At 41.1% G+C, this 23364-nt stretch overlaps 1 protein-coding gene across 12 annotated transcripts in view; it reads left to right on the top strand.

Moving 5' to 3' along the window:
* Window positions 1-23364, top strand: part of MYCBP2 (MYC binding protein 2) — a 136213-nt gene that overhangs the window by 30170 nt on the left and 82679 nt on the right. For 10 of the 12 annotated variants that reach the window (XM_035116062.2, XM_060273342.1, XM_060273334.1 and 7 more), the window contains exons 13-20: window positions 230-394; window positions 836-994; window positions 2666-2870; window positions 5085-5230; window positions 6013-6114; window positions 10162-10269; window positions 21966-22085; window positions 23267-23348. In XM_035116062.2, coding sequence (XP_034971953.2) covers window positions 230-394; window positions 836-994; window positions 2666-2870; window positions 5085-5230; window positions 6013-6114; window positions 10162-10269; window positions 21966-22085; window positions 23267-23348 — 1087 coding nt within the window. The remainder of the gene's footprint in view (window positions 1-229; window positions 395-835; window positions 995-2665; window positions 2871-5084; window positions 5231-6012; window positions 6115-10161; window positions 10270-21965; window positions 22086-23266; window positions 23349-23364) is intronic. The other 2 variants (XM_060273339.1, XM_060273338.1) reach the window with 1 other exon arrangement.

The raw sequence follows: 23364 nt of genomic DNA, 5'->3' as shown, positions 1-23364 counted from the left end.
TAGAGCTCTTCATAGTCTCATGATGACAGTACTAATTATTTCAATTTTGACTTTGAATATGCAGAAATACAAATGGTGGAAGTATAATGGATATCCACTATCTTCCTTTTTTTGTATGTATAAATAGCCTAGATTTTCAATCACATTACCGTTTAAACAAACACATTTTTTCCTTAGCTTCATATTAAAACTTAGATTTTCTAATGTAACACTTTCCCCTCTTTTTAAGCCAAAAGTAGGCGGCAGTCTAAACCGTATAAGCCCAAAAAGATCATCAAAATGGAAGGAAAAGTTGTGGTATATACTGCATGCAATAATGGGAGTAGTTCGGTTATTTCAAAAGATGGAGAACTATACATGTTTGGAAAGGATGCAATTTACTCTGATGGCACAAGTAAGTTGATATTGTAGATGTTTTAAAGAACAATTGACTTGATAAAGAGAAATAGTTTATACTATACATGTAACTGTCTAATTGAAATAGCTTGCAGAGGGGTTCTGTTGTGATGCTGTGTGAAATTAGTTTTCTTTTCATTGATGTGCAAGCATTTGTGCTGTTGAGCTGTTATTCCTCCTTGGTAGAAACAGACATTTTTAGTAGGGGTTGGTCCATTGTTGGGGGGTGGGAATCCAAAAGCTATAGGTAAGAAAATAGCCTATTAGAACTAGCTAATGTATCCCAACTTTGACATCTTGATTGGGCCTAATCAGGGTATATTACCTGGCTGTTGCTTTTGGTTTTAATAGCTTCTTGTCCTTCTACATCTGAGTTACAGTGCAGATATATTTCACAGCAAGGGAATATTTGCTACTCAGATGTATGTTTATCTTTCAGGTTTAGTAACAGATTTGAAAGGCCACTTTGCAACTCAGGTAGCCATGGGCAAAGCTCATACTTGTGTGCTGATGAAGAATGGAGAGGTCTGGACATTTGGAGTGAATAACAAAGGACAATGTGGAAGAGACACTGGCTCCATGAATCAGGGAGGAAAAAGTCAGTATTATTTTCTGTCTTGTGGTGCTTCATTGTCAGAACGATTTTTCTCTATCACCATCTCACTTTTTGATACTTGCTATATTATTGCTATACTATTTCTCTTCAATACTGCATGCTTCCTTGTATTTATAAAAATTCAGGCTATTCGTGTTTTGTATGAATCAGCAGCTTTCTTTCCATCTTGCCTGTAGTAGATGCAATAACTGTCCTGCATATAATATCATTGCCATTATTTATGCTCCTTAATCTGAGCAGCTTCGGTACAATAGTATGCAAAATGTAAAGATGGCATCTGTAACAGTCCTTAAGAGCCCAAACTTTACACATTTGTGTCAGCTTCCATGCCACCCCCTAGTACCTTTATTTTCCTGTCAGCCAAACAAGAGGTCTTACCACAGTTCAAATACACATTCTAGCTAGGCAAAGAGGGCAAAGCTAATTTGGGATGTGGCCCAATGAGAGGGAATAGGGACAGTTGACAATCCCAAAGGCTGGATACAGAGGTTTGTAAAGCCACATTTGGTCCCTGAGTCTGAGGTTTCCCACCCTTCATCTGAACCTAGGTTTAGATTGTATGGAGTTATCTGCAATGAGTTGTACACACTCTCTCCCCTTTCCTCCATGTATGGGATTGGGGAATAAAAGCTTGTGTTCTCAGTTTTGACGAAATCATATTTCCATTATGTATGAACTTTATGAACCCAAACTTGTTCTAACTCTGGTTTGCTGAACAAAGCAGGATAAAAGCATGGTTCGGTGTGTTGGATAGTGTTAGAATAAACCATAGCTCCCAAAGTGTGTATTTAATGGAGAATTGCAGGTTACTCGGAGCTGAAACCAAAATCTCACTCCTCTCCTCTAATGCACCAAGATTAGGAAGGGAAAGAGGCGTTCTGGTGCCCAAGTTTTGCCATGGCTCTTTCCCAGCCATCTCAAACCAGAGTACATAGTTGCTTTAGAATGGCTGAGTTTTTTGTGTCATAGTTGTACATTAGGTAAGTCTTTAACTTTATTCTTATTCTTATATTTATTTATTTATACGCCACCTTTCCCCCTGACAGGGATTCAATGTGTCTTACAGATAAAATAGGAAAGGCTAAAAAATATAGGGGGCAAAAAACCAATCATTAAAAACACTTAAACATTTATAAAATTAAAACTATATAATTAGAATGCAAACAGTTTGGCACCAGCCCTTTCATTAAAAGCAAATCCCATTGGAACAAGAAGATCTTAACCTGCTGGCAGAAGGACAGCAAGGAGGGAGCCAGTCTAACTTCTCTAGGGAAGGAGTCTGGGAGCAGCCACTGAGAAGGCCCTGTCCCGCACCCATACCAAGTGTGCCTGTGAGGGTGGTGGAATTGAAATAAGGCCCTCCCCTGAAGATCTCAGAAACTGGACTTGTTCATATGAGGGAATATGGTATTTCAGATAGCTTGCTCTCTATACCTAGCCTTGGTCAACAATTTGGCTGCATATCTTTGCGCTAGTTGACATTTTTTATCACTTTTCAAACGCAACACAATTTAGAGTGTGTTACATTAACTACAGCTTTAGCTGGACATCGTAGACCAACCTAAAATTACTGCTCTCCAAACATAGTTTTACAGTGTGATTCTGTACTGCTGTGCTGACTTGTCAGATCTGTTAATGGTTGTTTTCTCTCAGGTTTTGGAGTGGAGAACATGGCAACAGCAATGGATGAAGATTTAGAAGAAGAGCTAGATGAAAAAGATGAGAAATCCATGATGTGCCCACCAGGCATGCATAAATGGAAGCTGGAACAATGTATGGTGTGCACCGTTTGTGGGGATTGCACAGGCTATGGAGCAAGTTGCGTTAGCAGTGGACGTCCTGACAGGGTTCCCGGAGGGTAAGTAAAAATGCCAAATATGTAGCTGAACAATACTTTATTTATATGTAAATTTATGTAGGGGACTAACCCTCCTCCCCCACTGCTATTCAGTGAAAGAAAGCATACCCATATAGGTGTGTTTTTTTTATAAAAAAAGAATAGCTGATACTGTTGTCTAAGAAGAAATTCTGAATTGCTTATAGCTGTGTTAATTTCACCGATTGGAATGTGTTGTTTTCTGGTTAATAGTTAGGCCTATATGTGTGCTGGATGGCAATGCTTTGAAAAGCAGGAAGACCTGAGTTTTAACATGCAGCAGATACCTGTAAAACTCACCAAAAACACACACATTGCAAATGTTTTCACTTGGATCCAGACTTTGTTTCCCTCGGTAAAGGGTGTGTGTGGCTTCTGCTGATTTCCCCCTCTAGTCCACTGTATCCTCCAGAAATCTGCTCTGGAGGATTGGTAGACCCTCCAGCACGTGGGTGGGTGGGGCAGGAAAATTGGTTAAAATTGCTACCTCCCCCTTTCTGCCAGTGGGATTCTTTGAATGAATGAAAAGGCTGCCATGAACAAAAGAATCCTTCTATTTGCTGACAGATCCAAACATAGCTCTCTCCACATTTGCATAACTTTGATTTTCCATTTTTTCTCAGGAATCTTATTTTCAGACCTATGCTATTTAAAAACAAATTGCCCCTATATTTAGGGACTTGGGGGCTCTGCCTCCATGCTCACTTTGCTTGCCAAACCCCCTGCATTGATTTCTGTGCCCTGAATTCAATTGTGCAGGGTGAGCCTGTGCTTGCTTCTCTGCTCATTCTCCCTGCCTTTTTGGCCAGTGCCTGTGGCTGTCTGTCTGCGAGTGTGGTCACTGGAACAGGGCAGGATGAAAGGTGACATGAAGCCGAGCCTGGCTGTGTAGAGGAAGGAGTGGGCTGGAGCTCTTGCTGCCCCCTCCAGCGTCACTTGCAGCAGGTGCCAGTAGCCAAAGCAGACCCAGCCTTCCGCAGCCAGCTAGCGGAGTTGCACAGAGCAGTCAAGGTTCTCCTTTCTCTCCCCCAGTAGTAATGTTGCCTGGCTGTGCATCACCTGGGTGAGGAAGGGAGAGCAATCAAGACTCTTGGTGATAGAGTCTCCATGAATATTAGGCACATACCTAGTCTCTACCTCTGTGGTCTTTAGCTGCCTTATGCATCTAGCTCAGTAGTGTCTACACTTACAGGCAGTGTGTCCCCAAGTTTTCACACTGGGTTCTATCTTAGCCCTACCTGGAGATGCTGGAGGTTGCACCTGGGAACCTTCTGCATGCAAAGCATATTTTCTACCACTGACTGGCAGCCCTTCGCCAAAGGGACTTCTTTGCCTAACAGCAGCAGCAGCAACAACAATAAATAAATAATTTTTTTAAACTTATCTGCAAGTTGCTAGCATGAATTCTATAGGTTTTAGGCACTCCCCACCCTGTCCCCACCTTTAAGTCTCGGAAAAGTGTGTGATTCTAGTCTAGTGCAAATATAGTGTACACAGAGAGAAAAGAATTATTCACATAGAATTTTGCTTGCAGTGATGTGATGGATTGTAAAGTTCAACGATGGGAGTAGGTGGTATGATTTTACGCTTGTGAGTTAAAAGGCTCTCAAGATAGCCCTCCTTTCGTGGTATTCTCTCAGAGCAGTCATGTCACCAGGCATTAGGGAGTGTATATTTTCTATGGTGTGCTTTTGGAGTGCTTTGTCAATGGGAAGTCACATGATATGGTCACATGGATACAAGAACTCTTTAAAATTACTTTGAGGTTTTTTCCCAATCAAAATTTTTGTGAAATTAAAAATAATTAGCTACCACATCTGTTTTTGTTGGTCTTTGATTGAGATGGTGTTTTGCAGATATATTTTAGTCTGTATTTGAATTGTTTTGTTTTATTAAGTAAGTTTTTTGTTGTGATTGTATACTTTTGCTTTGTAAACTGCCTTGAGAGGGCATTTGACGTTAAATGTGGCCTAAAAGTCTTTTGAATAAATAAATTTTATCAGGGATTGAGATGCCAAAGACTAATTACAGGCATTATTGCTGATTCTGTCTGGGAGCACTGAAGAAGTATGAAATATATTTGCGGCACAATGAGCAAACCATGGTTAAGAGCTAAGTGGGTTTTGATTTTAGTTATATGCATGAGTGTTGAGAGTATTTCCTCTTTGGCTAATGAAATATCTGTGCTTTCTTCAGAATCTGCGGTTGTGGTTCTGGTGAGTCTGGCTGTGCTGTATGTGGGTGTTGCAAAGCCTGTGCTAGAGAACTAGATGGTCAGGAAGCAAGGCAAAGAGGAATTCTTGATGCCGTAAAAGAGATGATACCACTGGACCTTCTGCTAGGTAAGTGATTTGAAAATGGGAAACATGGAAACCTTTGGAAAAGGGTTTAAGCTTAATGTTGCCAGTCATTTCCTTGAGCTGACTTGGTGCTGCGTTTAAAATCAGTCCAGAACTATACTTAAATGTAGTAGTTTAATTTAAGAATGTTAAATATGCTCTGGGCGTTTTAATTTGGGATGAAATTTACTCTTGAGCCAGAGATGTTAAATTTCTGGACAATTTGAAACCTGGGTGATATAAATCTAGATCGTACTCAAAGTATACCCATTAAAACCAGTGGATTTAAGTAACTTTGACTTAAATACATTGATTTCAAAGGGTCTATTCAGAGTATGACTAACATGGGTGTCTCCCTGCCCCATATTTTTCCTGAGAAAAAATAAAAGTGTTGTGGGAATAAAACTTTGTATTAAAAAGCATTTCACTCATCTGCCAAGAGAATATTTCTTTAGGGTGTTTTAATTTGTTTCTTAGTCTTTCCAATTTTTCCTTTAGTAAAAAAAGTTTCAGAAAAAACACCCAGCTCCAGACAGTTGGGGGACACTTCAGTACAGTGCAACTTAGAAGCAACGGCAGGAACAGAGAATTGGTTAATAGAGTGATCCCCCTTCTATTCCTAAAATTGTTTTTTCGTCATGCAGATAGCAGACAAAGCACAGCACTCTCACACAGTTATATCTTTGATTCAGAGCCTTTCTTTTTAAAGTGCTTTAGATATGGTAGTGTGCATTTAATATGCTGACAATATGAAAATTCACAGTTCCCTTTCTGTTTTTCTCTAGCTGTCCCTGTGCCTGGAGTTAATATCGAAGAACACCTCCAGTTGCGACAAGAGGAAAAGCGGCAGCGTGTGAACAGGAGGCACAGATTGGAAGAAGGGAGAGGTCAGCAGAACTAGCTTCTATTTAAGACTTAAGTCTAAGTGGATAAACATAATTCTGATAAACTGTCATAAAAAAATCAGCTTATAAATCCCAGAAATGAATGTAGAAGGGCTGTGACTACAAACCAGTCTGAAATTACATTGCTGCTTTGTTGGGCTTTTGTGGAGAACAGAGTCACAGAGGCTGACCTCTTTCCACAACAAATAGCTAAATCTATCTTCTTGGGCTACTGCAAAAACTTGGAATCTACTTCCCCCCAAGATGAACCTTTTCTGTGTGATCTGAAACATCTAAAACAGCAAGAGGAGCGGGGAGGTGGCTCTGTAAGGAAGACAGTACTTTTTGGTCTCCCATAAATACTGCTATCATTAGTTCAAGAGTTTATTAGGTACTTAGGGCTTCAATGGGTTCCGAAACTAATAGGTAGAGTTATGTTGGCACATCCTATTTCGTTTCCTTTTTTTAAAGCAAAAGATGAACTACTTAAAGTGCATTGAGTTTGTGGATTTGGCAGATGGAATGAGGATTTAAAGACAGATATGCTGGGTTTTGCTCTTATATCAACATGCAGGGTACCAGTGCATGAAGATTAGTTTGCTTGTCTTCTAGGCAAATGAAGGATTTCCCTTTCTTAATGACAGTGTTATATTCTTTATGTTCAGAACACTATAGTTGAGCATGAAATATTTTACAATTTCTGAATTTGTCTTTAGATTGTCTTAGGATCATCTTTCATTTTTGTTCTGTGGCATAGACTGATAGAATGCTGCAAATGCAGTAGGCCAGCTGTGATAGAGCACTGTGTGTTTTTCTTTTAAAATACCAAGAAACCATGTCTGGGAAAGGATTTGGGTCTCACTTCTGTGTGTATTGATGAGGAAAGGGTCAAATTATGTGTGTGTGTGTGTGTGCACCTTCACAGTGGGCACAGTTAGTGTATTTTGTTCTTAGTACCCAAACAAAATTATACCATGAGAACCTGCTTTCTCTTACAGGGGCGAACAAAGGCTAACAGACACCCCGGGCGGGGCAAACTGCCAGCTGTGCACGTGTTGCGCTGCTACGTCTGACGCATGCATGGCGCTGCTACATACGACGCATGCGTGGCGTGTGCAACACCACACATGCGGTGTATGTAGCGGTTTGCCACCGGCGCCCCCAAGTGCCATACGGACGGTGGTGGTGTCCTCTGCTTGTGGCTGCAGCGGCAGCAGAGGGATCCTCCACTTGCAGCTGTGGTAGCAACGGAGGGATGGATCCCACCGCCGTCCGTACAGCACTCGGGTGGCGTCGGCAGCAAACCACTATGTACAGCGCATGTGCAGTGCTGCTACATATAGCACATGTGTATGACACTGTGCGTGCGTTGTACATAGCGGTTTGCTGTCGGCACTGCTCGAGCGCTGTACGGACGGTGGCAGGATCCTCTGCTCGCGGCTACAGCCGCGAATGGAGGATCCTCCACATGCGACTGCGGCGGTGCGATGGCTGCTTGCAGGGTGCTGCCTTGTCACCCCCCCCCAGACATGGCACCCGGGGTGCACCCCCCCACTCCCTTACGACACCACTGTTCTCATAGTCATGTGAGTTGTAAGACTATATATCAAGGAGGAATACTTATCATGTAACGTTTTAAGAACTAGAAAAAACACCAGTGTGTCTGTTAAAGTAGAACGGGCCAACGCTGTGTTTCAATATTAATCGCATGCACCCAAGCAGTGCTTAATATTTTTACTCACTTTTTTTAGTGCAGAGTTTGCTTTTTTATGTGGGTATTTGAATACATATCAGATTATTATGAAGGAACAAAATAGCTGGTTTTTAAGATAAAAGTATATAATTTTAACGATTTTTGGTAAGGGTAGTAAGTGGCAGGACACCTCTGCACAGTAAAGGAGGTATGAAGTGATCTGAAATTAGTACTGATTGGTCTGTTCAGGCATGAGACTTGCAAGAAACTCGGTTGATAGTCTTCTAAAAATGAATGGCATATTTAAGGATTTTGGGATTTTTGTATTGGGCAGAGTGTGTCCTTTTGTCCATTCTCTTTAGAATGGACTCAATGTGCATTTGTCAACTGCTTCATTTGTTTTTACTGTGAGGAAGTAGACAACATGAAACCATTACCAAGTATTGCAAGATCTGAGACCTCCTGTGTTGTTGTTCTAGGTGCACATTCCTCTGCATCATGTTTTGTGGCATTAGTATTCCAGGAAGAACCGTCCTGAGATCTTATGATGACGGGCAGTATATAAATCAAATAAATAGATAGTATTAAGTAAATGCATGAAACCAAAACTTCTGGCAGTATATCTTCTGGAAAAACCCGTCTTAACCGTTTGATTGTAACATATCTTTAAAAAAACAACAAAAAAGACATGCAGCATAACAGGTTTCTCTAGGTCACCTACAGATCAGCACATGTGGCACTGAGAAGGCCAGGGAGCTGATAGATTATAATCAGCAGTGGAAGGAGCAAAGGACTCCTGGACTGGTCTTTCTCACAGCCCAACTCTCCTGATATTTTATATCTTTCTCTTTCAGAGAAAATAACAAAGTATCCAGGCTTTTGGTGTTTAGATAAACTTGTCTAGGGCTTTTGATCAGTAGTTTTACAATTCCCGCTTCACAATTGTTAAAAGTACAGTGGAACCTCGGTTTATGAACACCTCGGTTTATGAATTTTCGGTTTATGAACGCCGCGGACTCATCTGGAACGGATTGATTCATTTTCCATTACTTTCAATGGGAAAGTTCGCTTCAGTTTATGAACGCTTCAGTTTATGAACAGACTTCCGAAACCAATTACACCCATGCTTCAGTTTATGAACATTTCAGTTTAAGTACTCCGCGGACCCGCCTGGAACGGATTAATCCACTTTCCATTACTTTCAATGGGAAAGTTCGCTTCAGTTTATGAACGCTTCAGTTTAAGTACTCCACGGACTGTCTGGAATGGATTAATCCACTTTCCATTACTTTCAATGGGAAAGTTCGCTTCAGTTTATGAACAGACTTCCAGAATCAATTGTGTTCATAAACCGAGGTACCACTGTACTGTACCTCCTTTTGGGGTTTTGTGGCTTCCGGAAATGCATGCTTTGGTTTTCGAATGTTTCGGAAGTCAAACGGTCTTCCAGAATGGATTACGTTCAAAAACCGAGGTACCACTGTATAGTGATTGTGCTTAAATCGGTAACCATGCAGGTAATAAATAATGTTTATTTTTCCATACTGCATTCTGTAGTACAAGATTTTGGAGTCAGTTTGCTTTGATGTAGCCAGATGGGTGGGGTATAAAAAATAATAAATTTCTTTATTGTTGTTGATGATGTTGATCAACATAATAACATCAACATCAACAATAAAATATTATTTTGCCAACAAAATACTTGCATAATAGTCATGTTGCCCTGTGAGATGGATCCTACCCACAGGAGAGAGATTGGGATATTGTGAGCTGACTTCATTCTGTTGACTACCCATGTTCAGACCTGCCTGATGTCTAGTCATTGACAGACATAGTAGAATAGAAATCTTTGTGCAGAATAGAAATCTTTGATAGGTGTCAAAGACCTCAATCAAACAGACCAGGATCTTTGTATATGACCATATTCTTATACTATATTAAACATATATTAGGCAGGTCCAGTGCAGGTCTGGTCGCTCAATGTATGTTGGCATATGACGCCTGCTTAGCTTCAAATTTACAGTCTTTTTCCGGTTGGAGAAAATAGTTTGTACATTTAGGATTGATTTGTATTGGCTTTATTTGCGAGAGGGGGAAAAACTGATTGGGGAGGGGGTAAACTGAGATCCAGTATTCATACCCAACAAGACCACAGTGTTTTACTCTTGTGTCATTATGTAAGATTTCAGATGTACTCAGATTCTAATTTGATTTTGATATCTGTTCCAAAAGTATGAAATATTGAGTATTGATTATTGCATCCTTTCCATGCTTTTAATTTGATTCTTTTTTGTTTGTTGAACACAGTTTCCATTTTGTGAGCTTTCCTATGCATGTGCAAAAAATTTTCTTCTCAGGCCCCCTTGTATTTCCTGGTCCTATTTTTATGAACCATCGAGAGCAGGCTCTAGCCAGAATAAGACCCCATCCAACACAGCTAAAGCATAACCGGGACAAGCATAAAGGTATTTAGTCTTCCTTATTGACTGGGGTGGACTTACACCTATTCTTAAAGTTATTTTTCTATCCACTGGGTATTAAAAGAAGTTCACAAAACTTACTGTCTCTTCTGGCTAATCTTCAGTAACCTGAGGAGAAAGAAAAACACATTTTTAATGTTGAGTTGTTTTTCCCGTGAGAATATGTGAAAATGTGCATCACTTTCATTTTAATTTCCCTTTCCTTTAATGCATGCCCTTGTTTCATTACTTTGTTTTCTTAATGAAAAATGGGAGTAAGACCAAAGAATTCCTTCTCATAGGATTGGTGACTATATGCTGGCTGGATATAAAATACATATTTTTGTCTACATGGTGTACTTTGAAATCCTGAAACTGATAGCAACCATTGTTGGGAAACTGGCATTCCCGTCTGACCTTGAAGGAAGCACTTGTATTTTTCATAGCAAGCAGTAGTGGACAACATGGTGGGGTAGCATGGTGGGGTTTGCCCCCTGCCCCCCTGCCCTTCCGCTTCCCACTGAGCAGCATCAACTCAGTTGTTGGGAAGCAAGGCAAGTGTTGCTGCCTGCCATGCCATCTGCTACTGGTAGCAACAGAGCTTGCAGTGGCAATGCAGGTGAAAAATGACCCATTGGCTTAGAGAGAGTTCATGGGCTGTAGACTGCTTACACCTGCTCTAGGTTATTCAGGTCAGGTCCTAACTCATAAAGAATACTTGCCTCACTACTACTTACTTGGTGCTGCTTTAAAGCCCTAAATGGCCTCAGCCCTGTATACCTGAAGGAGGATCTCTACCCCTACCACCCAGCCTGCACACTGAGATCCAGCTCTCAGGACCTTTTGGCAGTTCCCTCCCTGTAAAGTTGCTGGGAACCAGGCAGAGGGCTCTCTCGGTAGTGGTGCCCACCCTGTGGAACACCCTCCCATCGTATGCCGAAGAGATAAACTATTATATGACTTCCCATAGACATCTGAAGGCATCCCTGTTTAGAGAGGTTTTTAATGTTTGATGTTTTATTGTGTTATATTTTTCTGGGAGCTGCCCAGTGTGCATGGGGCAACCCAGTCAGATTGGAGGATATCTGTATAAATAAAAATGTAAATGTCTGTTCGTTACTAATCTATGCTCTCCGAAAGTACTTGACCGATTGGGGACGTTCCTTACCCATTTAAAGCAACACAGCTGAGGATGCTCCTATTGGCTACAGACTAATTGTGACATCACAAAAGCATGGCATTGCCCAGCCAGGGGGACAGGCCAGGCCATTCCCAAGAAGCACATGGGGTGTGCGGGTGGGAGAGAGAGAGGGGTCGGGGTGACGGGTGCCATCACGCGGGAGGAAGATGACGTCACACAGCGGAGGGACCAGAGAGAGGGGTGTCATGATGTCATGCGGCTGGGGTGAGGAATGGGGGTGCTGAGTGGAGGAGGGCCAGGGTTGGGGTGGCTTGGGGGGACTTAACAGAATACACGTGGGCACGTTTCTCTTTCTGAGCCACAGCAACGTGTGGCCAGGAACAGCTATAAATAATAAAATGATTACAGTATTGTTATTATTACTCAGAATCCTGAAATGTATAACCTTTTACAGTAAGTAATAAGTTAACCCAGAATGCGGCAGCTAGATTGGTGACTGGGAGTGGCCGCCGAGACCACATAACACTGGTCCTGAAAGACCTACACTGGCTCCCAGTACGTTTCCGAGCACAATTCAAAGTGTTGGTGTTGACCTTTAAAGCCCTAAACGGCCTTGGTCCAGTATACCTGAAGGAGCGTCTCCTCCCCCATCGTTCTGCCCAGACACTGAGGTCCAGCGCCGAGGGCCTTCTGGCGGTTCCCTCGCTACGAGAAGCTAAGTTACAGGGAACCAGGCAGAGGGCCTTCTCGGTAGTGGCACCCACCCTGTGGAATGCCCTCCCACCAGAGGTCAAAGAGAACAACAATTACCAGACCTTTAGAAGGCATCTTAAGGCAGCCCTGTTTAGGGAAGCTTTTAATGTTTGATGGATTTCTGTATTTTGGTGTTTTGCTGGAAGCCGCCCAGAGTGGCTGGGGGAACCCGGCCAGATGGACGGGGTATAAATAATAAATAATTATTATTATTATTATTATTATTATTATTATTATTATTATTATTATTATTATTAGTGTAGAATAGGCATCCCTCCTGCAAATCTATCTATATTTACCGTATATCCATATATTGTGTGTGGCAGTGTCAGTGGTAGGGGAAGGAAGCACAGGCACTCCACATTCACCTAATTTCAGTTGTACAGTTGTTGTTCTGTTTGAACATGGGCTCTAGATGTTGAACTCATATTGAAAACATGGTTTTAACATACAGGATCAGGAAGATTCCTAGTGGTTTAAATCCATGTGATATCGTGGTGGTGGTGGTGGTGTGTGTGAAGCTCTTTGTGTTACCACTGAATGTGACGAGAGTGGTAGACAAGCACACAAACAGCATAGGAACAAGCAGGGACAGCAATGGGGCAGATGGAGCACTGACCAAGGACCCATGAGCTTGAAGGAGCCCACCAGCCTTCTTGAACTACTCATTGGTTGACCCTCTACCCACCAGGAGCCTGGCACACGTGACCTTTTCGGTTTTGATTCAGCTCCTCTGTGCAGCAGCTGCCTTCTGTAAGATACCCAGCATGCAGTGCTCACATGGAGAATTGCACGTTGGGTAATTTTATGGAGGGCAGCTGCTGCGCAGAGGAGCTGAACCTTGCAGTCCGAAAGAGTAGGCAGCACATGCTGGTCAGCCTGCTCTCCATCTTTCCATTCTCCAGGCAGATCTGGTGCTTCAGTTCCGTAAACAAAAAAGCAGCAAACAGCAGGAGTCTGAAGGTGAAGCAGCAACAGCAGTTCCCATTCCCTTCTGCATTAGCCTTGCTGGTATCAAGAAAATATTTTTGAATAGTGATTTTTTTTTAAAAAAAGCTTTTGATGTTTAAACTGGCTGACACTCTAGTGAGCGACCAATATATTGCAGGCTTTAATATATTGCAGTTGATTATTTATTTTGTACCTTAATCCTTTCCCTAAGAATGCTGTGTAGATGCCTTAGAAGCATGCATGCTTATCATTATCTGATAAGGAAAGCCTTTAACAAGTCATTGTTGCATAATTTCATTAACTTTAGCAGCTTGGTTTTATGGATGTAAATACTTGCAGTTGAGAGCTGTCTCTACACAGCTGAGTCAAGTTTGAACACTTGGAAATTCCATTTCACTTGACCCAAATGATATTGAAACAAATGATAGATTCACAAAACAGTTAGGCTTCCCTGCTTGGATTTTATAGCTCTGTCCTAACCATGTCTATTCAAAGTAAGTCCTACTGAACTGGTGTGGATTACTCCCAAGTAAGTAGGGTTAGTTAGGATTGTGGATTTAGCCTGTTGAGAGGGAAACCTAAATTTTAGAATATTACCATTGGAATTAAGAGACTATTTCATTTGAATTTCTTTTCTTTTATTAACTCCCAGTAGTGTAACATAGGATCAACAAAACGAGAAATGAAGAAAGCTTTGGCTAACTGAGTGGAGTTTTGTGTTCAAGGACTATGAACTCCATTCAGTCTCAGTAATTAAAAACTTTCAATCCAAGAACTTAATTCCAAGTAAAAACAATAAGGAGTGCTATAGCACATTAAAGACTTAACAGATTTGTTATGGCAGAAGGTTTCATGGACTGAAGTCCACTTGAAATAAATTAAAAAATTAAAAAATTGTCCAGTAGCACCTTAGAGACCAAATAAGGTTTTTCTGGGTGTAAGCTTTTGTGTGCATGCACACTTCTTCAGATACACTGAAACAGAAGTTGCCAGACCTGTATATATAGTGGGAGGATGGGGTGGGTTTTTTCTCAGAAGGGTAGAATTTTTTTATTTATTTCGACTGTGTCAGACCAGCACAGCTACCTACCTGAATCTGAAGTCCACTTGCTTTGTCAGATGCATTAACTCTTAGTTTTGCAGGCATATAAAGGAGAAAACTAAAAGGTGGGAGTTGAATGGCAATGAGATTCAAAAGAATACAGTTGGTGATGGTGAGCTTAAGTGTGTGTTCAGTATGCACCTCTTTTACAGTAGCTAGTTGTGGACAATTTGTAAGTCCGAGAGGGAGGATGTGATTTGAGAATGAAGGGGAGTGGCCAAAGGGCTACCCACATATATTTTGCATGGATTGATGGATTTAGTCATGCTATAGTGAGCAGATTCAGAGTGCCTGTCACTCACAAAAGTCTCTGGATGTTTCCTGAACAGTCAAAAGCCAGTCAGAAAAATACAGCTCAGAACTTTATCAGATTGGGGTCATGGCTAGCCAAACTTCAGAAGAGCTGCATCTAGCTTTGGTTTCCTCCAGTTATAAACACTGCTCCCATGGTGATCATAGCCCCTAATGTGACCCATACTCCTTGGCACCTTGTGCCTGGCACTTCGAAACGTAATGAATGGAATTTCAAAATTTCAACCTCTTGAAATGAATGAACCAGGCCCTTCCAAGCAAATGCAAGGTGGCAAGATCTCAAAGAATGGCTCACTCAAACCTTAAAATTAACAACTTTAGAAAATAATTGGCAGCCCAACTTAGTTAAGTATTTACAGAAAAATAAAATTAAATTGCTACACTTGATTAGAAAATGTGATTTGTGGGATGTCTGGTTTGAGAGTCATCCTGCAGATCATTGCTCCACATTCCATTTGCCAACTGTGATTCTCTTGGAGGGTCTGTTGCCAGCTGTACGTAGGGTAAGCATAAGGGAGACAAGCATTTCTGATCACATTCCAGTTTCAGTAGAAATGACTGCCTTGAAAAAATGGTCAAGCTTTGACTACTCTGCAGACAAAATACAAGATAGCTTACTTCCTTACTTTTCTCAAAACAATACAACAAATATTTCTCTTACCACACAGTGGGAGACAGTGAAGGCTACAATACGTAAGGTGTGCTTCAGAGGAATCCGCCATTAAATATAGGAATAGGCAACAAAAAACGGATCTAGTACAGTAAAGAGCTGAATTATTGACAAAATATGGTGAATCTGGCTCAAAAATATATTTAGGAAATTAGAGATGAAAAGTAAAGAATTGAAGTTTCTGAATGTCCACAGCCATGATTGATCTACTCTATACAAAACAGGTGGGACCCAGGTGGCGCTGTGGTTAAACCACTGAGCCTAGGGCTTGCTGATCAGAAGGTCGGCGGTTCGAATCCCTATGACGGGGGTGAGCTCCCGTTGCTTGGTCCCAGCTCCTGCCAACCTAGCAGTTCGAAAGCATGTCAAAATGCAAATAGATAAATAGGAACCGCTACAGCGGGAAGGTAAACGGTGTTTCCATGTGCTGCTCTGGTTTGCCAGAAGCGGCTTCGTCATGCTGGCCACATGACCTGGAAGCTATACGCCGGCTCCCTCGGCCAATAATGCGAGATGAGCGCGCAACCCCAGAGTCGGTCACGACTGGACCTAATGGTCAGGGGTCCCTTTACCTTTACCTATACAAAACAGATTTTATGAATATGGGAGTAGGGAATCTTGGTTGTTAGCAAATGCAATAAAGCAAAGCAAAAAAAAAAAAGAGGGGGGGGGAGGAAGAAGCATGCTGTAAGTAAAATTCAGTTAAGCAATGGTACAGTACATGAACTTGGAATCCAGTGGAGATCTTTGAGGCCTTTGCAACTTTCTATGAGCAATGGTATGCATCAGGACATATTGAGACCAAAGTAATTTAAGCTTTACTTATCTAAAATACAAATTAAGTAATTAACAGGAGAGGAGAGATGTGGGCTTAATTAAAATATCACTAATTCAAAGAGATCTAAGAAGTGATTAGTTCTCTTAAAACTAGTAAATCACTGTGCCATGACCATTTTATTAATGAATTCTATAAACATTATATGGAAATTTTGTTGTTTAATGGAATTCTGGCTTGCAAATCTCCCTGACACGTGGAAATCACTCACAATTATTGTAACCCCCAAGCTCTTAACAATGGTTTGATAGCTCAAAAGCAAAAAATGTTATTTATTTATTTTTTAAAAAAAACTTCTGCTGTTTCATAATAGTAGCAAGTAAAGTATTAGTTAAGGTGCTACACCCAATATGCCAGCAAGTTTGGAAAACTCAGCAATGGCCAGAGGATTGGAGAAGATCAGTCTACATCCCAATTCCAAAGAAGGGCAGTGCCAAAGAATGCTGCAACTACCGCACAATTGCGCTCATTTCACACGCTAGCAAGGTTATGCTTAAAATTCTACAAGGCAGGCTTAGGCAGTATGTGGACCGAGAACTCCCAGAAGTGCAAGCTGGATTTCGAAAGGGCAGAGGAACCAGAGACCAAATAGCAAACATGCGCTGGATTATGGAGAAAGCTAGAGAGTTCCAGAAAAACGTCTACTTCTGCTTCATTGACTATGCAAAAGCCTTTGACTGTGTCAACCACAGCAAACTATGGCAAGTTCTTAAAGAAATGGGAGTGCCTGATCACCTCATCTGTCTCCTGAGAAATCTCTATGTGGGACATGAAGCTACAGTTAGAACTGGATATGGAACAACTGATTGGTTCAAAATTGGGAAAGGAGTACGACAAGGTTGTATATTGTCTCCCTGCTTATTTAACTTATATGCAGAATTCATCATGCGAAAGGCTGGACTAGATGAATCCCAAGCCGGAATTAAGATTGCTGGAAGAATTATCAACAACCTCAGATATGCAGATGACACAACCTTGATGGCAGAAAGTGAGGAGGAATTAAAGAACCTTTTAATGAGGGTGAAAGAGGAGAGTGCAAAATATGGTCTGAAGCTCAACATCAAAAAAACCAAGATCATGGCCACTGGTCCCATCACCTCCTGGCAAATAGAAGGGGAAGAAATGGAGGCAGTGAGAGATTTTACTTTCTTGGGCTCCTTGATCACTGCAGATGGTGACAGCAGTCACGAAATTAAAAGACGCCTGCTTCTTGGGAGAAAAGTAATGACAAACCTAGACAGCATCTTAAAAAGCAGAGACATCACCTTGCCGACAAAGGTCCGTATAGTTAAAGCTATGGTTTTCCCAGTAGTGATGTATGGAAGTGAGAGTTGGACCATAAAGAAGGCTGATCGCCGAAGAATTGATGCTTTTGAATTATGGTGCTGGAGGAGACTCTTGAGAGTCCCATGGACTGCAAGAAGATCAAACCTATCCATTCTTAAGGAAATCAGCCCCGAGTGCTCACAGGAAGGACAGATCGTGAAGCTGAGGCTCCAATACTTTGGCCACCTCATGAGAAGAGAAGAATCCTTGGAAAAGACCCTGATGTTGGGAAAGATTGAGGGCACTAGGAGAAGGGGACGACAGAGGACAAGATGGTTGGACAGTGTTCTCGAAGCTACGAACATGAGTTTGACCAAACTGCGGGAGGAGTCGGACACGACTAAACGACTAAACAACAACAACAACAACAAAAGTATTAGTGGTAACATACCATTAAGGACAAAAAACAGGCATGTAATACATTGAATAGGAATGTTGGGTTGGGGAGGGATGTCATCTGGGAAGCTGCAGTTTGCTCCACCAGTTCATATCTGCTCTGTGTTCCAAATCAGTCAGTTTGTTTAAGTTTGGATGTACTGTATTTGGACACCTGTTTAGGACAAACAGTAATTTCCATGAGGTCAGAGAATAATTTTTGATCTCTTGGAGAAATTTTAAAACATAAAGCTTCTGTTTCTTATAATTAACCATAAGGCTCGAGACCTTCCTAAAACAATTAAAGTAGTGAAGAGTGTATGTGAGTGTGTTCATAGTCTTCACTTGCAGTAAACAGATGTGCATCATTTCAGGGTTGAAGAAGGATATATATATTTTTGAATAAAGGCATGGAGCTGTTAAGAAACATCTGTTTTTAAATTCTAAATGCTCAGTTTGCATAGTTCTAGTGACTATTAAAATCGGCATAATTGTTTCGACTCGACTGATGTGAAAGTTCATTCTTGAAGAAATGGACTTGAGTTTCTGTGCAACATGTCTAATGTATTCAACAACTGAATATAAATAGTGATGAAACCAAACATGTAGCACCTGAGAAATAGAGTTTGATAAAGCCTAGACACTTTTAAAATGAAGACTACTCTTTAAAATTATAATATATTGAAAGTTGCATAATTCAACAAGTGGATCGATGTTATTGTGTAGTTAACTTGGCTGTAATATAAAATACAAAGAGCACAAACACATTTCATAATTATAAGCTGTGCTGGGAAAGCCAACTTTGATTAGTCAGTTTGTCTTTCCAGAAATCTATTTCATCAATAAATATGTTACTTTATATACGTAGTTTGACTCAACTGTAAGCAATTGAAAATGCAAAGCAGCCATAGTTCAGCGAATAATTCGCATGGCTTGCATGCAGAAGTTTCCAGATTTAGTCCTTCGTATTCTGGTTAACTCCTTCCTGTAATGCTGGGGAGCCGCAGTATAGATAAGATTGATCATGATGGACCGATGGTCAAATTGGGAAAGCACTAACTAGGCTTTGGGAAGAAGGAGGCAGGAGTACTTTAGGACCCTGTCAAAGCCCTCATGCCTCCTTCCCAGTGCCCAGTGCCTCGCTTACCCAACTTTGGGAAGGTAGTGCAAGGGCTGGGGAGGGGCTTCAAATGTTGCTGAGGGCCTCTTAAAAAGGCATTGAGGGCCGCCTATTGGTCCACCCTGTTCTAGCTGGCTGATGGCTGGAAGGTACTCCAGTGCAATGAAAGTGGGCTTTTCTGAATCCAGAGAAAATTCTTACGCTGTCAACCACAGGCAATGCTTTGTATAGTGGCTATTCTCATCCCGTATTACGTGTCATCAATATGTGACGTTTTGCATTTACTAAGTGTTGTTAGGACCCAAACCATTGTTGCAGACTGTGAAGAATAAGAATTCAGTGTTGGGATATAGGTACAGATTTAGTAGTACTTAAACCAGCAAACCATTTACTGTAGGATATAGCTGGCTTAGTTATATAGATTCAGTTGAAGGTCAAGGATGCATCTCTGAAGCAAACTGGATTTCAGTTTCTGTAGGTTAATGCACGAATTTGAAGTTTTGTGTCTTAAAATACAGCAGGATCCTTTTCTGCCATATATTGTGCCAATGCAATAAATAAATAAATGCATGCGAGTTTATCCAGTTTTATCCTCAAAACTGGATTCTGAGAGCTCTATTGTGCCCATCCAGCAGGCTTCATTACTGAAGTCAGAATTTGAACTACACCCCCCAATTTCTGCCTTCCTTTCTGTACACCAGCTGACCATTTTGAGTATTCTCCTCTTTCCCATCCCTTTAATTGCCTTTCACCCTGCAAAGACAGTTTTACACACCTGGAGAAAATAGTTGTAAATGGCCAGATGCATCAAACATTTTTTACACTGAACAAAATATAGGTATGAAGTGGGCTTTAGAAACCTTCAAGTTTTGAAGACCCAGTTTGAACCCCTGACTTTTTCTCTCACACAGACTTTTCAGTGCAGTTTACCTTTTGCTTAAATTCCAGAAAACGTTGAATTTCCTTAACACGGATCTTGGTTGTGCATGTTCAGTTGTGAGGCCTTTTTACTGTGCTTTGGTCTCACTGTACTTGATTTCATCTCCCCTGAAAAGTTACCAGTAGTTGGCCTGCAGTTCCCACTCTCTGGTATTTCTGTCTTTTTTTTGCCCTTGGGGCAGGGGGAATTACTGTTGCAACTGACCCTTTTAAACATAGAATTCAAGTTTAGTTGCTTGAATTTGGAGTGTTGGCATTACTGGATTGTTCATTGAGAGTCATGTGTGTTCTGTGCCAGAAAGTTCCAGTCGTTCAGCCCAGTTTCCGTTCATGGGATAGATTATATCAGTGATTTTTTCTGGGGGGTACGCAGGGGTATGCATACCCCTAAACAGTTTGTGAATCTAAGTTTGGCCACATTGAGGGGCAGTATTTCAATATGAGTAGGAAGATGAGAGTACCCCTCAACATTTTTTTTCAGAATTATATACATTATAGGATTATATAAATTTGTGTGCTAGCAAATGTTTTCTCACATGTTCTGTTTTGTAGAAACCTCTGTTTATTTGCTGACATGGAAGTAACAACAAAAAAATGGAGAGTAGGATGGGTCCTTGAAAGGAGGAAGGGTTATCAACCATGGCCCATAGGTTATGGCTTCAAAGCCCTATCCCGTGACCTTGGCAAGCCTTCGGTTTCTTAGATTTGTAGCAAACATTGCTGAAATCTATTGAAGTTTCTCCTCCACCCCACTGCACTCCATACATTTGATAAAAATAACTTTTGATTCTTTGATGACTGCATGTGGCCCTGTTTGTTTTTCCTTTACATTTTGCCATACTCAGAAAAGTACTTCTATTTAAAACAACTGAAAAGCAGAACTTGACAAAAAAGCATTCCCCTCCCCCACCTAAACTACTGTTTTAGTCAAATGAAAATGTATACCCATGTAATTGATGTACAACGCTCCTTTGATTAATTGATCAAGATCCCTTTAATTGCATTGCTACTTATCAAACCTTTATTAGGCATTTTACAAATAAAACCATAAAAGAGAATTTTTTTTAATGCAAAATGCATAATTGCATCGCAACCCCAATTACTAGGATTGCATGCTTTAATTGGTTTAATCATTGAATCTTTAGCTGATAAATCAGTCAGTGGCGGCCAACTTTAATTTGTGGAGCTGAGATTAAGGGTGCACTTTTTTTGTTCGTAGGGGCTATTTTAGTTCTGTTGTAAATAGAGGAATTAATCAAAACTTGGTGGTGTATCTAACTAAGTGCTTATGCTGGCACAATGATTTCTGCTTCTCAAATAGAAGTTCCCCTCTTGTCTCCACTGCATAACTACTATGGAGGGTTGGGGGAACCACAGAATCCCTAGGGGGCACACGGGGAAATAGGGGGGCGGGTTCTGTGGCTCAGCTGAAGGTCCCTGTGCTGACAGAAGCACTTCCTTGGATGCCGCCCTTGAAATGTGAACATAACATACACTGAATAATAATATCCTGTTAGTTATGATGCTACATTTCCTTGGAATGACTCTCACCCTTCTTTGTAATGCAGTTGGATTAGTGTGGCCATTACAAAACTCAAGCTTAAATATTTATCTCAACAGCAGCCACTGCTTGCTTGTTTAAATCAAGCGTTACTTTATTTTGTACGTGTGAACTGGGCATGGTGGTGTAATTGCTACATATTTGAAAAGAAAGCAAAACCGCTTCTCACATATTCTTGCATTTTAATTGCAGCATCCTTTAAACACAAGCAACAGTTTTATGTATCCATCCAATTTTTAAACAACATATCATTTTGAAACATTATCAATTTACATACAAATTGTGATTCTGAAGTTCCTAATTTCTTCAAATATAGGTTGGGAAGTTTGGGGATTTTTTGCCTTTAACATTACTGAATTAAGTAATATGGATTTTGCTGAACTTGCTGAATGTTCCCTGTAACATTTAAAAGTCTTATTTTAGAAGAATATCAGTTTACCACTGAAGAACTGACAGTTATTCTCTTCTGATTTTTCATAGTCACCAATATTGTAATAACCCATGTGCCCAAACTTTTACCTGCACTGCTTAACCCTTTCAGTTGTTATGCTATTGCTCACTGCTCCTTCCACTTATTGAGGAATGGTATGGGGTATAATTGTGTATTGTGTTTGTAGATGGAAGTGGAGACAGGAGTGAGAAGGATGCCAGCAAAATCACAACCTACCCACCTGGGACAGTCCGCTTTGACTGTGAACTCCGAGCAGTACAAGTTAGCTGTGGATTTCACCATTCAGGTAGAGAATGGAAACGTTTATGTCATGTTGACTTTATTTTGCCAGAGTTAGTTGTAAGAGTTTCAATCAATCATATCTTCCTCAGAAAGCTTTGGGAGCTCGTGGTATACTTACGTACATTAAATAAACGAGATGCACATTTCAGTTTTTAAAATGATACTTGATGCCTGTAGAATAGGGGTGGGGGAACTTCATTCTCCTTATGGAGGCATTCCCTTTTGGCCAAGGATGGGCAACCTATGGCCCTCTAATTGTTGTACTTCCAACTCACATTGGTCCCAGCAAGCATGGCCAATAAGTAAGGAAACAATGGGAGTTTTAGTTTCCCATCCTTATTCTTGATCAGCCCTCTGGACGCCACATGCCAGCAGATGGGGGGGGGGAGGAGGGAGGGCAAAACAAGAGCGGACAAAGCCAAAGTGGGCCTTGCCTTCTCACATAACCACTCATACACACTGCATGCATGCCACACCCACTAATCCATGTAGCGTGCGAACACTCGTATGCGTACACAAGACGCATGCAGTGCACACATACGTGCTTTCACTCCTCTCACCTTAGTAGTTAGATTTTAAAAAACCAAAAAACCATTTTTGCTGTTTTTCAAACCTAACTGCTGACTGGGGAGGGCAGTTTTCTTGGAGATTGTAGGTGTCGTTTTCCCCTCCCCCATGCAATAGTCTTCATTGCCACCAATAGTTGTTGTCAAGCCTAAATGCTTGGAGGGGATCTGTTTTTGGTGAGGGTGTTGGAGTTCATGAGGAGGGCACCCTGGCTGCAGTAACCCTGGCCATGCCCCCCGCCCCCCCTATTAGACTTGGGGGAGGGCAACTCTAATAAAGCTTTTGCCAAGCCTAAACCCTGCCAGGGGGTGTGCATGGAGGGGATGGAGTTGACCAGATGGAGAGACCCAGGGATTCTATCTGGCCAGTGGGTCTCTGGATCCTCACCCCTGTTTTAGAAGCAACACATGGTTTGTTCATGCTAACATCTATCCAGCTGTTCTTCAAGGAATTTTTTGATTTGCAAAATTATATGTCATCCAAATGATTTTTGCATCAAATGCTAAAAAACAAGAAAGCATCCCATTCTTTTTTTTTACTGGGTACAATGGAAAGATTTCATGCTGGGAAGACTTGTAAAAAGTGCAAACTTTTAAAACCCCACATTTTAACCCTTAGTTGTTCTGATGGAGAATGGAGATGTTTATACATTTGGATATGGGCAGCATGGGCAGCTTGGACATGGAGACGTTAATTCCAGGTATGTGACTATAAAT

Source organism: Zootoca vivipara, chromosome 4 (genome assembly GCF_963506605.1).
Source record: "Zootoca vivipara chromosome 4, rZooViv1.1, whole genome shotgun sequence".
Classification (NCBI taxonomy): Eukaryota; Metazoa; Chordata; class Lepidosauria; order Squamata; family Lacertidae; genus Zootoca; species Zootoca vivipara.
The sequence above is the reverse complement of the archived record's forward strand: the minus strand, read 5'-3'. Positions and strand labels throughout refer to the sequence as shown.